The sequence below is a fragment of the Strix uralensis genome, chromosome 3 (assembly GCF_047716275.1).
Source record: "Strix uralensis isolate ZFMK-TIS-50842 chromosome 3, bStrUra1, whole genome shotgun sequence".
NCBI classification, from domain to species: domain Eukaryota; kingdom Metazoa; phylum Chordata; class Aves; order Strigiformes; family Strigidae; genus Strix; species Strix uralensis.
In genome coordinates, this window is record NC_133974.1 from 23,606,689 (window position 1) to 23,625,151 (window position 18,463).

Genomic DNA, 18,463 nt, shown 5'->3' on the forward strand with positions numbered 1-18,463 from the left:
TCAGTGGTAACTTTCCAGATGAAAATTAAGTGTTTATCTTGAGGCCCCATTCAAAAACACAAGTAAAAATTTAGGGAGTGGTTGTTAGTCTTGTTGCTTAAATATTTGGTTTGCTCTTGCAGTGTTGCAGAGGTCACATATAACAGCCTCATGCATTGATAACTGTCACCTTAAGAGCACATATGTTACTAGTACACTTGCTAGAAATATAAGAAATATTTACACTATCTGATATACCATAGTTCACTAAATATGAACTATGATATAGTGATAGATGTAGCTTTCTTAATGTTTACCATAATTTTAAAAAATATAATCCTTCACCTTTAGCTTGATCTGTAACTATACATGATGAAATAAAAACATCTTTTGCTTTTATGTATTCTTTATTTGATGTCTCATTAATGCATATAAATTATTTAAACCATTCAACATTCCCCAAGGTAGGGAAGAAAAATACTGTATTTATTTCACTTAGCACAGAAAATAGGTTATCCCTTAGGGGTTAACGCAAGATGTTCTGAATAAATCATAGCTATAGCTGAAAGCAGAAATCAGAAGATGTTATTTCAAAGAGAAACTGCAGGAGTATTGGAGTTTACCATCTGAGCTAAAATACCTCAGACACACATGGCTCCCTTTAGTTGCTTGCACCTAATGCCATTTGACATTCCTAAGGGTAGCTGAGACAACTTCATGGGAATGGCAATCATTACACAGGAATTATAGCTAGCTTTCTCTCTTGTGCAGAAACTAGAGGATGGATGGGGTATCCTAGACTATCCAAAATGACACAATATTATGCAGTTGAATTGAGTGGTAAAATAGTATTCAGTTTCAGATTAACATCTAAATTTAGGTGTTTCCGTGTAGACATCTACAGGTGCTGTAAATGTCTCTACTCTCACTGTGGCAATTGGAGCCTGAAGGATAAGTTGTCTTATGTTGCCATCAGTTGCACCATGGCACCCAGCTGTGGAGTGTCTACACTGGGGAGAGAAGAGTAATTACCAACCACTGAGCAGAGGCTCAGTTTAATTGGCCAAACAGACATCTAGTACCTTTTCAAATGCTTTCAGTTTGCCATTTCAGAGGGGTGTAGGTATTCAGTATCTCCTGAGTCATATCCGGCAGCTTCATGAAGAAGTCTCAGATGCTCTAAAATGGCCTTAAATAATTTGTTTGGGTAACTGAATTATGCCCTAGCTCTTTGACCATAATGGCAGCTTAAGAACATGTGCTTGTAGACACTTACACGTAAAGTCCTAAATGTAGGTACCATTATCTCACTCTGAACCCATCTGATCTTACAGACTTACTGTATAAAGTACAATAGTGTGTATTATTTTTTATTTTGAGATTGAAAGACAAAATGAAAAAAATGCTGCCTTTCTTTTGTTTCATGCTGTTTGTAGTTCTCCACAATATATCAATCTGAGAAAACTAAAATGCCTTCAATAGGCAAGTGCTGGATGCCTCTCAACCTATAATGAAAGGCTGATGAGACACTGCCTTAGTTCCTTACATTATGAAAGCTCAGATAGGTACTTTATAGTGTACAGACTGTGTGGGCTTTACTAAGATTTTTTTTTTTTTTATTTAGAACTTGATATTTCTGGTTCTATTCATGCACATTCAGGGTGTTTAGATCAATAGAAACCAACAGTGAACTTTCATTGCATGTAAAGTGAACTGCGTACTATGTTTCATTTGGAGAACTGTGGTCAACAGATTGAAGCTTCCTTTATCCACTTCTGCTTGGTGCTGCTGAGGTTGATCCTGGAGTATTGGTTCCAGTTCTAGCTCACGTGGTCTAGAGGGATGGATGTAGAGGAACTGGAGAGGCCCACTGAATGGCAACCAAGATGGCCAGGGGCCTAGAGATTGTGACCTGTGAAAAGAGGTGGAGGTAGATTGTTTAGTTTGGTGACACAAAGGTGATGGTGCTGAACTGTTCTCAACAATGCCAGATGACAAAAAAAAAAAAAAAAGGCAACAGCGACAAATTGTAGCTTAGTAAATTGGGGTTGGATATACACACTTAGTGAAAAAGGTGCAATGCTGGAAGAGGTTGTGCAGGGAATCTGTGAAATCTCCACTGTCAGAAGTTTTCAAGACTTGGACAAATCCATGATTGACTAGTTTAGCGTTGGTGACAATCTCACTCTCAGTGACAGGTTGGACTAGATGATCCCCAGAGATCCCTTCCAACCAATGTTCCTATGCTGTGAAATCCATCTAGCTAAGTTTAGATAAACACTTAATAATCAAACATATGCTTAAAAGTTGTCCTGAAAATCTGGTCTTTTCTGAATTGGGGTTGTCATTAGTTGAATGGAAGGCAGCATTTCTTAATACTCGTGGTATCATACCTCTGTGTTTTTATGTGCTTTTCTAATGATGCAGTAGTGCTACAGGGACATAAGCTGTACATAAAGCTCTTATTTGAGAGAGAACATTTGAGAGAGAACATTTTCATATCTGTATGCCTTTATCCACAATGATATTTAAAAATATGTTTTCCTATAACTCACTCTCAGAAAACCTATATAAAATCAGGCAGGTAGGGAGCCTCACAGCTTAGGGTAAATTTACTTTAAGTAAACAAATAGAAAAATGGATATATTTATACACACATATGTAGAAGTATCCGGACTTATAGTGAAACAAATATACTAAAATATATATAATATAGCAATATTAATGTGGTAGGAGAATTCATAGTTGTAGTGAATAAATATGATAACAGTATACAATGTTGCAGCTACCTCAGCTTACTTTTGTTTTTATGAATTTCATAATAACACATTTTCTCTCTTTTTATTAGTTGTCCCATCTGCACCTGGTCGGGTAGTGGCCACAAGGAATACAAAAACATCAGTCGTGGTTCAATGGGATAAACCAAAACATGAAGAGGATTTATATGGCTACTACATTGACTATTCTGTGGTGGGATCAAATCACTGGGAACCTAGTAACCATAAACCTATTAAATATAACAGGTATTAACAATACTTCTGTATTTTGGGGAGGTTTGAAAACTGTAGGACAGTTTTAAGCCAATTTACGTGTTAAGCAATGGTGTTATCATGGAAGGTGAATGATGAATGAATGTGAAAAAAACCAGTCTGCACTCTCAGAGCTAAGCTTTTCAGATTGCAGGGCAGACTTTCTCCTCCTCTACCACCCCTTTATTTTTTTGTCTATTCCATGACTTTGAGTTATAAAAGCAGGTTTTAGAGACATGATTCTGTATGTATTGGACATGTGTAAGTATAAAATAAATGCCTTTCTTAAAGTCTGAATTATGTTATGGAGTAAACAGACCTGATGTAAATGATGAAGAGTATGAGAAGGAAAGGAAACTTAGAAGCTTTCCCATAGTCCATGGACATCAAGGCAAAAAAGGCAGGCCATATCTGCTATAAATATAGTGGGGAAAGTGCTCTGGCTGCTGACACTACTGTGCAGGGAATCCAAGTGTCCCATACCAGAAACATCAGGGCTCCCTGACCTGCTACATCTGTGGGTAAAGGACAGCAGCCCCTGTTTCTAGTTCCCTTTTCATGATGCTAGTACTGTCTGTATTTCCGATGATTTCTTACTCCCTCCTGAAAATACCACACTTCATTATGTGATTCTTCAAGCAATTTCCTTTGTGACAATCATGCTTACTTTTATGGGAATTACTCACCAAATGCAAAGTTTAGATATGTAATTTATATTTTCTTATGGGTATATAACAAGCACATCACGTTGCTTAGTGTATTTTGTCAGTTATTAATTAATTTTGAGTGACTTTGTATTCTGCTGAATCCTTTGATCAAGTAGTCAAGGAATTTGATCAAAGTAAAAGTAGAGACTAATTCTTGGTCAAAGGGATTGCGACAACAGAAAAATAAGGAAAAACATTTCATTCGTTCACATGTGAACATATCTTACAATAGGATAGTTCTGACTATTCTATCTGCTACAATAATTACCTAGAACCTCAGATCAAAACTGAAAGCTATTTTTTATAGTGACTAAAAATACAGTGAAAAATATAGTCCCTTCCCAGAATAGATTAGAATTTAGGAAGCCAAAGTTCAAAGGGAATATATTATAGTTTATTTAACTCTACCTGGTAGATCATCACTAGCAATTTAATGAGTACTGTGACTTTTGTTTCAGTGTCCCATTCAATTATATAGTACTACATCATGTCATTCTATTGCAGTTTCCCTCTTGGAAATATTTTCCTTTGTGAAGCACACATGAAGTTGAGCTTCCTGATTGTTGCCAAGATTTCACGTTACAGCACAGAATGGTTCCTGTAAAATATATACTAATACGTGATGTTATTTTTTTTTAACCTAGGTTTGTTGTTCATGGTTTGGAAACTGGGGAGCAGTACATCTTCCGTGTGAAAGCTGTGAATGCTGTAGGATTCAGTGAAAATTCACAGGAATCAGAGGCTATAACAGTACAGGCAGCTCTTAGTAAGTATGATTCTGCACAACTCAGCTTCTTGTTTCTTGAATGAATTACATATTTTCAACAATCAACTCTTTTGGTCTTGTTTCCTGTAACAGTACACTTTGAAACCACTGAGCACACCCCCTTAGTAACATTTGTGCTCTGACATGTGGCTGTTCTAGAGAAAAGATATTGTTTTTAAAAAAAAGTTATTCATAATGCCTGTTAGAAATATTGGGTCAAATTCACTATAATGACCAGGTTGCCTTCTGCTCCTCAGCTGTAACAAAGAAATTGTAAATCTTGATTAAGTTAAACAAGTATCTTTGGGGTGGTTTGGAGTGTTGCAAATCAATTTATCATGGAACCTGCTCCATCTAGAAGAGTTTCAGGAAATTTTATTACTGAGTGACTGAACCAAACAGAAAATTTCTTTTGGCTGCTCCAGGCTGGAGCACAATCTACCTTCTCTTATACCCTGCAAACAAAATTTCAGTGTAAGAACAATCCATTGTGCAACCTTCAGTGGGAATGATACATGCTGAGTGAAAGGCTGGATAATTATTGAGAACAAAAAGTACACAGATCTACTGTGTCTAATTTTCAAGTCTGCAGATTTTCAGTCTGATACTGAAAAATTTAAAATAGAACACCTTTTCCTCACCTGAATGACCTCCACCTCTTGGAGAAGACCAATAGGCATACTTGTCAGAAAAAATCCTCTAAAAAATTTGTAATTCAGAATGATTAGAAGATAAATTTGGATGAGATGTTACTGACAAGCTTACTCTGTTTGACTTTTTTAGGACAAAGTGTGTCTCATATGGGTAGGTGGTGCACAGACATTTGTACATATATCACCTCTATGTTATAAATGCACTTGCACATTTTATTTTGTCACTGTGTGTTCTGAAGATGAGGGTTGCATGGGGTATGTCACCAAACACAGAGCACATGGATCTTACACAAACTTATGGGATGTAGACAGCTATTATTCATTTTGGCAGCCTTAACAGGAATTTAGAAGGACTATTTATAGGTGACTTACATTAACATGGACAGAACCTTTCTGTAGTATTGTTTTAAGGGCATTTATAAGAGTTTGTTATGATCATTCTTATTTACCAAGAAAAATAATTACAATTGGTAATAATTGCAAAGGCTATGTTTTATGGCTTCTGAGTATAACACCACATTTGAAAAAAAGAACAAAAGGCCAGTTCTGCAGCTTACTATCTGTTTTCATGCTGATCACTAGTACAGCTACAAGATCAAGGACTGTATTAAGGGACTATGCTAACATATTATCTTCTGAATGAGGTAAATCACATTTTCTCAAGTTAACTGGTAATTCAGCTGAAAATATCAGATGAGCTTTAGGGGCAGGAGCTTAGCCTGTACTGAGTGCAGCACAACAAGGTCAAGAAAAGGGTATCTTTGGGCAAACTTTCATGCATGGATGGCAAATACAAAACAGCGCTTGCTAGAAAGGGTGTTTGCTAGTAGTAGGGGTGCAAAAAGATCAGGAAAACAGTTTTCTTCATCTCTAGGAATACACCTGGCATCTGCTACAGATGTTTCTGCTACAGATGGGAGTGAACTCATACAGGAAATGTCTTTTCTGCCTCAACATAGGTTAAGCTGGTGAAAGTCTAAGCCCCTCACTACAAAAAGGACATTGAATTACTCGAGCGTGTCCAAAGAAGGGCAACGAAGCTGGTGAAGGGTCTGGAGCACATGTCGTACGAGGAGCGGCTGAGGGAACTGGGGTTGTTTAGTCTGGAGAAGAGGAGGCTGAGGGGAGACCTCATCGCCCTCTACAACTACCTGAAAGGAGGTTGCAGAGAGCTGGGGATGAGTCTCTTTAACCAAGTAATAAGTGATAGGACAAGAGGTAATGGCCTCAAGTTGCTCCAGGGAAGGTTTAGACTAGATATTAGGAAGTATTTCTTTACAGAACGGTTAGTCAGGCATTGGAATGGGCTGCTCAGGGAGGTGGTGGAGTCCCCATCCCTGGAGGTATTTAAGAGTCGGGTTGACATAACACTTAGGGATATGGTGTAGTTGAGAACTGTCAATGTTAGGCTAATGGTTGGACTGGATGATCTTCAAGGTCTTTTCCAACCTAGACGATTCTGTGATTCTGTGATTCTGTGATTTTCTATTCCTTGCAGGGCAGAAAGCACCCTCAGTCTGAAGTAGGGATATAATATGGGGATAGGAGGGCAAAACCATGAAGGCCATAGATCAGACAGTCATATGACTTCATTTCATTCAAGTTCATAACTTTTTTTTTTTTTTTCTTATTGGGTGGTTCTTACTGTATTCCAAAAGTACTTGAGCAGCTTATTTGTTTCTTAGCAGGAAAAGATCTTATGACCCATTTTAATCTTCTAGCATAATATCTGATCTGCAGACACTTTTGCTGGCATTACCATGTCTATATCAAAGATCATCTATTCCTTGCTGTCTCCTGAGCACATTAGGCAGATGTTTCAAAAAGCTTCCACATTTATGTTTGGAGATAAAAGTAATGTTGATTAACAGCTTTACAACTACTTTGTTACTGATATGCAACTGATAGCAGTACCCTGCAGAAAACAAAAGCAATATGAAAAGTATTAAACAACTTCTACCCTGTAGTGTTTCAGACTCTGTACTAACTCACAGGATGCTTGTTTCCTTATAGCTTGTCCATCATATCCTCATGGTATCACACTTCTGAACTGTGATGGTCATTCAATGACCCTTGGCTGGAAAGCACCAAAGTACAGTGGAGGTTCACCAATTCTTGGTTATTATATGGATAAACGGGAAGCTAACCATCAAAACTGGCATGAAGTCAATTCTTCCCTTATTACCCGGACGATTTATACGGTTGGTACTATTTAACCCTTATCTTTCTGGAGTTGATTTGTGTTATTTCTTTGCTTTTGGCAGAGTTTTATTTTCTTGCAGAGAAGTTCTTTAAGTACTTACTACCACAAAATCAGGCCCTTCTATTGTGTATTTTGAAGTGCAACATGCCTAAAAACTGGGGTAGAGAATCAGTGCCATCCCCTGATATGAAATTCTAAGACCAATAAGGCCATTTAGATGAGGAAATTTTTGAGGAAAAAGGTACGAAGCACATTTTTCACAAAGAACAAGATGAGCTATAAATTGCTTCATAAACTATATTCATTAATGAGCACTATATGTACCACCACTGTAATAACATGCAGAGAAAGGATGGAGACATTTAGCAGCACAGGTGACCAGGCTGTCTGCAGAACTGGAGACTTGTAAATGAAATGGAGATGGACTTGAGAACAAATGTAACTGTTGCCGTTCTTAGTCTCAGAATCTGCCTTAGGCCAGAAAGGGAAGTGTATTAATAAACTCAGCATTATGCCTCATGGCCTCCTTTCCAGAGCACCAAAGTGATGATTTTAGTTTTGATTTTACTTGATACAGCAAGTAATTAATCAATCTGATGTTTGTTAAATTAAGCTAAACGATCAGATTTTATTCCCAAATACTTCTTATAATTATTTCTGTAAATCAGCAACCTTCCTATGAACCTCAGGGCAGAAGTAAGTCTTTAGCATATATTTGACACTGAAGTAGAAAATAATGCTGCAGATGAGCTCAGGAAGAAGTTTCATGCACAGAAGGTGGCTGGCAATACTCAGGTGTATGTATGCTTGCGAGTGACTTCATAACTGGCATCTCTGACATAGCAGATGGAGCATGGATGTTGAGAAGTAAAAAAGGGCAGGTAGGATAGGCATGAAAGGGCAATACTAAGCAATGCTTTCAAAATATTTTCATTTTTTAATGCGTTTGTAAACAAATGAGTAATGTAAATTAAGCGAAACCACTCAGAGTTTAATTAACTGGATATTTAAGTCTCAGTCCTGCCAGTAACTGTATTTGTGCCTGAAGGTGCATCTTCATATGTTAGTTTAAATGACTGGAATCTGAAATACCAATGGGAAATAAAAGTAAGACAGCTTTTAGTAGCACAGAATATTTTATGACATACTGCAAGCAGAGAAGGCCCTGAGATATACAATACAGCACCAGGAAATCACTGAAGCTTTAATCCTCTCTGATTAAATAATTCTATGGGAACCCCACAAATATTATTTCCCTTAATAACCTGGGATTTCAAAACCATTTTTACAGGCTGAGCTGTTATTCTCTCTTGTAGATCACACTATATAGCTCTCTACAGGAAATTCTGTCTAAATTGTATTAGTACCTGACTTTTCCTAGCTTACGTTCTTTGCTTTGGTCTTGTTTTGATGCTACCCTATCATATGTTTGTTACCATCCCATCACATGTTTGTTACCATTAAAAAAATCAAACCAAAATCCTTTTTTATCTCATATTTTCTCAGCGAATATAGTTATAGTTTATTTATTCATGAAAATTTAAAACTGTTCAGTGTCTCCACTGGAAGTACTGTCCTCAGCTGCCTCTTTCTCTTGAGACATATAATTAAATATAACTTTGAGAAAATTATGCAGGGACTGAGGTGTAGATGACTTATTTATTGTATTTAGGTGGTCTGGAAGAGGAAGGATGGAAGAGGGTTGCTACCATGAGGCACTCAGGGTGTCAAGAAGCTCATGCCTTTTAGTTTGTCTACCTTGACCTCAAAATCTGAGATGGTGATGTGGTGATGGACTCATTAGATAAGTCAGGGTTGATTCGCCAGGGATGTTTGCAGAGGTATAGCATGGACTCTGGTCATCCCATTTCCAGTGCTTCCTCACTTTGTAATGGTCAGTAATATTAAGATTCATACCAGCCAGAAAAAAATTACCGAAAGAATCTTTCCCAGAGTTACAACAGCACACTGCAGAACTAATTGGATTGGCTTTTCCTTTAGTTTCCTGTTGTTTTCCTTTCTTCCTTGGTCAGTCTACTATGACCTCTTTAGACTGAAACACCATTCAGTCTTGCTTAAGTGAATGGCTTATGAATAGCCATTCATAATCAATGTAAGAAGGTATTTCATGTTAGAATACTCACCCATAAGTTATCTGTTAGTGGTCATTCATTGAATGGACTCCCTGGACCTTTGCTCTGACATTTGCAGGCTCTCATGTCAATATATTGATTGTTGTTATTTCTAGGATGATGTGGCTGAAACACAGAAGTACAATGTAGTGTGTTTAGTTTAAGAGTAAAATCTTCAAATTTGATACTTCCAATATTCCAGCACAGCAGTAAGGCCTGTTAATTAATTAACAAATACTTATTTTTAAGTATTTAATTTAAAAGGATATACATCATACTCTTTGATATATTGAACTGTTTTCTCAAAAAAGGTAGAGGATTTGACAGAAGATGCCTTCTATGAATTCAAAGTTGCTGCTGCAAATCTGGTTGGAATAGGTCAACATTCAGATCCCAGTGAGCATTTTAAGTGTAAAGCCTGGACTATGCCAGAACCTGGTAAGTCTAGTAGTTCCTTATGAATTTCAATTAAATATAAACTCCTTAACACACAGTCAGTGTAATGTTCCAACCAAACTCTGCTGGATGTCTTTTGGTTAATTTCTGTCATATTACCTGTTGAGATTGCTATTGCTTCCAAGATCTCCTATTAATAAAAGCTGAGTCCACATTCCCACTGATGACATTGAATGTCCTGAAAAGTTCCTTAGCTTGCTGGGTGTCTTCTCTTTCACTGCCCACATCCAGTCAGAGCATAAAGTCTTCAGCATTTAGTCTATGTTTTTACCTCTATCAGCTCTTCACCCCCAGTCCTGCAAGGTCCGCTTCACACTCACCACCTGTACAATATATAGGCATTTCTGCACAATAATTGCTGTCTATTACAAATATTGCTGGAGTTTCAGACTCCAAAACTATGTTTTTTTGGTCTTAAATAAGACACAATAAGGGCCTGTTTCTTGACATAGAGGTAAGTAGCACAGTGTGGCTCACACTTTACACCTAAGGTCTCCCAGTCTCAGCTAGTGTGCCCCTATTCATGTGTTTCCCTTAGATTGTACCTAAGTGTTACCTGAGATATTATTATTAGCCAGGTGTTAGAACAAATGTGCTAACAAACATACAGTAGAAATGACTGTGTGCTAATACTCAAACCTGTGTTTAGGTTGTCTGTAGTTTAGCAGTGTAGATGTAGCTGAAGACTGTTAATTGCAATGTTAACTCTGCAGAAAATGTTAAATAAGAAGTATTGTGAATTCAGGATCCCCAGCAAAAGAAAGTTAAACTTCAGTCTACCTCATGTGAACATACAAATTTTTGCTTAAATGTTAGACATCTAGGGAATTGGTTCCCCTCAGTAATGCTCAAGTTCTGTAAATAAATTATGAACGGGTTTTTGAAGGCCCATTCTTCTTATTTTATAACACCCTCACTCATACTGAACAACACTTTTGCTGAAGTTATTTCTGATGTCTGGTACTGATTTGCCTAAACAAAGTGTGTCATAGTGCAATAATATAGTCATAATGAAAACTCAGGCACCTACCACTTTAATATATTTCTACCTTCTTTTCCCAAAATGCTGTAAAGTACTGCTGTGTTGTTAAATCAAATTCTATTTATGACATTGAGCTTTGGTATGCAATTAAGGATCCATTCTAGTACTTGTTTATGTCATCAGAAGCTGTCTAACACCTACACACATCTGTTTCATGACTAAATGTTCATGCAGTTATTTTTGCAGTAAGAAAAATATAAATCCAACCCCTAAATCTGTTTTTTTAAAACTATTGGGATTTTTAGTGATTTCAAAAATGCATAATTAGCCCAAGGCAGCAGGAAAATTTCAGTTTTCTTTTCTATGGCATATGTAAAAAGTAATTCTTGCCTGGAACAACAAACAATTCAGTAAGATCATGGAATAATTTACTAGGAAAGAATCTCAAATGTCATCTAATTCAACGGCTTGCCCACATGCAGGATCAGCTATACCTATCTCATTGACAGAGCCTTGTCTAACCCATCCTTGAAGATTCCTACCCATGAAAAAGTTCAGGCTCTTTGGACAGGATCTATTCCTAATTTTATTATGTTTAGAAGTTTTTCTAATATTCCTGAATTTTTCTTCCTGCAGTTTAAGCCTGTTTGCTTCTTGTCCTGTCCACCAAGGACATGAAGAAGAGATTATTCCTTTCCTCTTTGCAACAGGTTTTCTATGTGTTTAAAGACTATCAGGCCCCTAGCTTTCCCCTTCAGTTGACAAAATCCAGTTCATGCAACCTTCCCCATAGATCATGTATTCCCTATCTCTAAAGAAACAATTTTTTGCTATTTGAACCTTTTCTAGTTGCGTCATGTCCTTCTTTGTGCTTAAATGTTAGGCATCTAGGGAATTGGCAGCACACAAATTGGAGACATTATTTCAAATAAAGATTTTTCGATGCTGAGCAGAGAAGTGGTAACTCCATGCCTCCTACAATTACTTGCCTGCTTATAAAATCCCCTTCTATATGTCTGCACTGCTATGCTAAGTTCCAAGTTTAATTCTTTTTAATGCCCAGATTCTTTTCTGCAAAACTGCTTGTCAGAGAGTTATTCTCCACATTTTCTAGATAAATTCTTCTGAGTTCATAAATCTTATATTCTAGATTTAATGATGTAGCAAAGCTGTCAATAACAAAATGTTTAATCTCCTGACCTTAACTCCCTTTGTGTTAATTACATTTTCTTATCATCTTATTTAGTATAAATGCATCATCAGTGGAACAATTATTTTCCTTAAAGAAAGGATCTATGATTTATACTCTCTACAGTGTTTTCAGAATGTCAGTGATACTGCCTAGTGGGTAAACAAGTGAGGATTATCCTTCATTTTAAATGATATATAAAGAAATAAAATAAAAGGCACTTTCAGAAAATGAAGAGAGTGAAATTTCCATTTTCATAATGAACAATCTGACCTTTCTACTCCTTGTCTGATTACTTTGTTCTCATAATGAAACTAGTTGAACAGAGTATTGCATTCTTCCTGCTTAAAAAAACAACCAAAACCAAACAACACCCCCACCCCTGCTCCCCAATTGTCAAACTTGTTAAAATATTTCACAAGCCTTTTTTACAATAAGTTTTTAAACAATGGCTTAGCAATAATGAAAAGAAATAATTAAGGTTTAAGACTGGGAGAAAGAGGCTGACCCTCTTCCCTGACTTACTAAAGATACTGAAGACTAATGTAATATGACTGCAATATACTCCCAGCGTCAATGAAATATCCTTACAGCTTTTGATATGGAACGGAGGTTTTCTTAGAAAGGCCAAAACCCCTTGCAGGATTTTCAGCATGAGTGATGGATATAGGCCCAGGGCCCATAATTATTTAATCTTTCTGCAGAACTCTACTCTTATGTATCTCTGTGAGCCTCTGTGAGTTAGCAATGATAGCTAATGAATTATTTTACATGGCTTTAAAAAAAATGAAATGTCTGTGGTCTCAGAATCCTCAGAATAGAACATACTTCTTTACACATTTTCATCTACTGTGTAGATTTCTAACAGGTGCATCTGCCAGTGGAATTTTAATTATCTGTGGATATATAGACATTTAGGTTGGGATTTTTAAAGAGCCCTGAGAGAAAGCTTTAGAATACTTGAAAGCTGCAGTCTTTCTATGAGAAATCTAGTATTTATCCTCATAAGGTCTGTAACAAGTACTTATAGGTCTATTTTCTGAAATGTTCTTATCCACTATAGAGAAACACTTGTCTACTTTTGCTGTATATTTGCTGAATATGATCCTTTACAAGTTTCATCTTCATTCATCACATCATGTAGGCTGGAATGGAACCATCAGGTTTATTTGTAAGGTTTTTCTACTCTTCCTTATTTTAAATGGCGAACATATGTTGTAGGAAAAGTAATATCTTGAATTAGGCCAAACTCACAACACTGAGAAAATCCCTAAATCTCAGGTACTTTCAGGTTTCCTTACTCAAATTTAAACCACAAGAAGCAAGCTTCCAGCTACATAATATGGCTGAATATCAGTATTCTGTCATGGGTATTTTCACCATGGTAGGAAATTGATATGATTATGCCTTTATAGTCTACTGGTATAAATAAATATCAGAAGTATAGTAAAAAATAAATGCTACAAGTTAAACTGAAGGACACTAGAACAGTTAAGTGAAGGAGAAGGAAAGTATAGTAGCAGCACCTGATAGCTGAAAAGGTATGAACTCTCACTTATTCATAGAGCATCAGGATGTTTTTGGTGTAAATTTTTCTCCTAACAGATATCCTTTTGAGAATTTCGTCTTGGTTATTGTTATCCACCTTACAATGAAAAAATGTTCTGTCAGGGAACGAGAAGCCTGATCCAAAGTCCACCGGTGCCAGTGAGGTTTGAATTAGTCTGAAGGATCATGGTTTCCATATACCAGCAAAACCCAGAAGTTCCGATACTAAATTATGAACCTGAGTCAGGCTCCAGTGAAGTGACTTTGATGTGGGGCTAGTGAATTAAATAATAGACAGGAAACCTCTGTTACTTGTTGGAAAATTTTAAATTGCATGGATTTTTCACATAAATAACTTTCCCTTAAAATGGAGTTACTGAGATCTAGCTAGGAATATATGCTTCAGAATACTAATGCTACTCACTGCATAAAGCAGGTATTGCTGCATACAGCCATGAGGGGAAAATTACCTAAATACCACATATACCACATTTATTGTAAAGGATGAGATTTTTGAAAGCAAACACAGTCAAGACAAAATTTAAATGGTGCATTTCAGCCTCTGTAGGGCCAGTTTGCAAAACTTTATACACTGAAGTGAAATTGCAGTATTTGAAATATTTTAGGTCCTGCCTACGATCTCACGATTTGTGAAGTTAGAAATACATCACTGGTTCTTCTGTGGAAAGCTCCTGTGTATGAAGGCAAAAGCCCTATTACTGGGTATTTAGTGGACTATAAGGAAGTAGATACAGAAGACTGGATCACTGCTAATGAAAAACCTACTTCAAAACGCTATTTTAAGGTAATATTTTCATTAGTTAGTGTTAATTCGAAACTGAGTTCTAAAAACATCTGAGTACTCAAAGATGTGTATTTGAAACTGGCCTTCTGCTAATATCTTTATATAAGTAAACAAAAGAGTTTAGATTGTTTTTTAAATTGGCTTTGTTCTTTATCTTGTTCAAGGTCACTGATTTACATGAGGGTCATACCTATGTTTTCAAAGTTCGTGCAGTGAATGATGCTGGGGTAGGCAAGTCATCTGAGATATCTGAACCAGTGCTTGTCGAGGCAAGGCCAGGTAATGAACTGTTTTATCTCCTCTGCTTCTAAAATACTGAAATACTTAGAAGTGAATTTAATCAATCTGATTTGATATTATAGCACAGATAAGTAATTCAAGAGTTAAGAAGCTCTTGGCCTTAAAACTTAAAGAAAAATTCATGTGGATACAGAGGTACTGTCAAGACTTTTTGCTTTACTTACTGCAGGAAATATTTGATAATCAGTTATTTTAGTTTGTATTCTCATAAACAAAGGTGCTACTTGCTGTGAGTGAAAAGAAGTATGACAACACATTTATTAAAGCTTCAAGAGTGATAATAAAATTAATTTACTTAAACTTCATATCTTATATTCAGGTTCGTTTTATAGATTTGTTTCTCAAGAAGCATTTCTTATTTTTAGCGGTTTTTTGTGTGTAGAGTAAGAATCTTGTTAGTATGTGATGTGGAGTCAGCATATGACATAATAGGTTTCAAGATCTGCGAGTAAGATCATTATCTGTTAGTGAAGATGGACAGAATTTGCATGGGCTTTAGTAATTTCTGAATTGCAGCTCGAAACAAAAATGCAGCCTTGACATTTGAGTTGATTCCTATTTTGCAGGAACAAAAGAAATCTTTTCAGGTGTGGATGACGAGGGTAATATTTACCTGGCTTTTGAGTGCAAAGAAGCTACAGATGCATCTCACTTCGCGTGGGGTAAATCATATGAGGAGATTGATGATTCTGATAAGTTTAAGATTGAAACGGAAGGAAATCAGTAAGTCATGCCAGTCTCTCAAATTGTTAGAAATTTGTCCTGTTAAAAATATCATTAACATGAGAAACCCCACTAATTATATCTTTATTGATGATTTTAGTTCTAAGCTGTACTTCAAAAATCCTGATAAATCAGATTTGGGAACTTACTCTGTCTCAGTTAGTGACACAGATGGGGTTTCATCCAGCTTCGTTATGGATGATGAAGGTAAGGTCCTTACCACCTCAAGTCTTTCTTCATTTTATCACCTCAACTGCACTAAAAATTGTCCAAGAAAAAAGAATAACCCCACAACTCTCACATAATTTCTTATGCATTAAGGAAAAACAAAAAAGACCACACAACAGGCTTTGTGTGATTACTTATTTTTGTTATTATCATAATAATGAAAGTTGGGATAACTTAAAGCAATATTTTCTTTAAAAAAGAGATAAAGAATATGCTCAATTAGACTGGTTTTCTTTATGCTGTCTGCAAATATTTGTTGCACTTTCAGTTAAATGTCTGAAAATGTTGCTTTTTTCACTGTTTTCTGAATCTTTGTCTTGCATGTGACTTTAGCTGTGCTTTGACTTTATACCCTTTCACACCTCATAATTGGCTCTCTGTTAGCTGTAAAGCTACAATAAGATCTCTACTTACCAAGAAGCCTAATACAGAGACAGACCTTGAGACTCTAGTTTCATATAATTGAGATGCAGAGAATTAGTGAGAAGAATGTGTCAAAAAGGATGTTGCTCTAACAAGATCTGAATACAATGGGTTAAATTATCCTTTGCCTTAAATTTACATTAGTTTTGCTTTATTTCATTGTAACTATTTTTTTTCATTGGAGTTTCAATGAATTTTCTTCAGTCTGAGTTTGATTTACCATTGAGAGGTGCTGAGGTGAAAGGCAAAATGGGGGACTCCGCCATTTTTAAATAGGACAAAAATTGCTTTGGTGCTTTCCCAGTTCACAGGTTGTGATTGCTATGCCCAGTTCCTTAAGCATGAAAATCCCTCTACTTACCTTCTTTCTAAGTAATTTAAGGAGAGGAGACAAGACTGAGTGTGAGTCTGATAGTAGGCCGGGCTTTTATCACAGTGCGAACCTCATGAAACCTCCCATTCAAAGTAGGTGTTGAGAGGAAATCCATGTGCAGCCTTGAAGTATGGTTCTCCAGGACATGGACCATTTATGTGGACTCTTAGTCATTACCATTACCTACTTCTTCTAGGCAAGTTAAACTTGTAAATTTTTTAATTTTCCAATGAATAGTGTAGGAAAAGACAGATATGCATTTGATCATGAAAACTTCCCTTTGGCTTAGTTTTGAAACATCACTCTGAAACCTGTCTGTAGGGCTTGTCACCACCAGTCCTACTTTCGAAGATTTTTCTGTAGAATAGCACTGAAGGTGTTTCCCTTCCCACACAGCCCATGTCTTCCCTGGTCATATCTGTCATTCAAAATTACACTTTTATTTGTACTGGGTTCTTGCACAAGTGTCAGATTTTGTATTTTAGCACTGAAACCCATTATTTCACTGCCCATTTACTTCCTGAAATGCTATAAATTCTCCTGTAATTTTGCTAAAACCTCGACCATGTCATAAATCCTTGCTAATTTCCTCTGATCTTTACATTACCTGTAAATTTGGAATTGCTAGTATTGGTCATCTTCCAAATATTTATTAGTAATGAATATGATAAATAGGGTGTCCTGGTTTAGCTAGGATAGTGTTAAGTTTCCCCAGCAGTGGGGGGAAGCTCTAGCTGGGTTATTCATGTACCATGCTGACGTCACTTCCTGGCGCCAAAGCGCGGCAGTGCGAGACAGTCGGTTAACACGTGTATTATGCCATCGCTCTGTGCTCACTGCTGTATCAGTAGATATCTTGCTCTGTTCATTGTTATCACTGTTATTGTTATTGTTGTTGTTTGTTGTGTTGCTGTTGCACTGTTGTATTAAACCTTTCCTTATCTCAGCCCCGGGGCTTTGTATTTCACTCCCTTTGGGGGGGGGGGGGGCAGCGGCCACGTGGTCTCAGACCCCAGCAGGGACTAAACCACCACATAGGGTTAGTACGAAAATCTAACAAAATTATTTCTAGACTCTCACACAGCCTTCATGAGGATTTAGTAAATAGAACTTTCTGTACCTTTTTCAGACTAACTTGCACTCAATCTTGTTTCCTGACACAGTAAAAAAAGCTTTTCGGGTACAGTGTCAGAAAGGAAGTCAGCAGATAAGGGAACCTAGTACACTTCATAGAAGCTATTGTCTCCCACCTTTAGTTTAAAACCCACAGAGAGTTTAAAACAGGATTTGTTCCTTGCTTAGATTCTTTTACATAAGATAGTGTGCATGAAAATGCCTGAAATAGGAATACTTGCTAAATCCATGTATCAGAATTTTAAGTTTCTTAAATCTTATTTTTTAGTCATCATTTTCTGAAGAGAGTTGAGTATTTCACATATAAGACTTAAGGAGTTTATCTCCTGATGCTGATATGTACCTTCTTTGACACTTATTTTCTGGCTGTATTTTTCAGAATAAATTAAAATATGAGTATTTTTCTTAATTTCAGAGTTTGAACGTTTGATGGCATTAAGTAATGAAATAAAGAATCCAAGTAAGTTGAAGATCTGAATCTATTTGAGACTTCTAGAAGAAATATAATTACATACTAATGACTGGAGTTCCAAAAAGGTTCTTTCTGAGACAACAGCAGCTTCATTTTTCATGGAACGACTTGCTTACTTGCTTTTTCATTCATTTAGAAGAATATTAGTTTGTATTGAATAAAATCATCATTGCCTAAAAGTGTTTCTAATTTTAACTTTGACAATAGACTATAGGTTGCTACTAACCAATTCCTTAAACAATGTGCAAACTATAAATTGTAGATTCGTTTATCCCTTTGAGAAATTAATTTAAAAATCAACCAAAGACTGCATTAGATGTCTTTTCCCTGTGTAAAATTTATTCTATATCCAGCATTCTGT

General features: G+C 36.4%; 1 protein-coding gene across 2 annotated transcripts in view; it reads left to right on the top strand.

The window, feature by feature from the left end:
* The window catches only part of MYOM2 (myomesin 2), an 81,140-nt gene that overhangs the window by 37,901 nt on the left and 24,776 nt on the right, over nt 1–18,463 (top strand). The window contains exons 16-25 of one of the 2 annotated variants that reach the window (XM_074861692.1): nt 2,828–3,002; nt 4,360–4,481; nt 5,265–5,285; nt 7,148–7,335; nt 9,781–9,907; nt 14,271–14,449; nt 14,614–14,728; nt 15,316–15,472; nt 15,573–15,679; nt 18,046–18,090. In XM_074861692.1, the coding sequence (XP_074717793.1) occupies nt 2,828–3,002; nt 4,360–4,481; nt 5,265–5,285; nt 7,148–7,335; nt 9,781–9,907; nt 14,271–14,449; nt 14,614–14,728; nt 15,316–15,472; nt 15,573–15,679; nt 18,046–18,090 (1,236 nt within the window). The remainder of the gene's footprint in view (nt 1–2,827; nt 3,003–4,359; nt 4,482–5,264; nt 5,286–7,147; nt 7,336–9,780; nt 9,908–14,270; nt 14,450–14,613; nt 14,729–15,315; nt 15,473–15,572; nt 15,680–18,045; nt 18,091–18,463) is intronic. The other variant, XM_074861693.1, reaches the window with a different exon arrangement.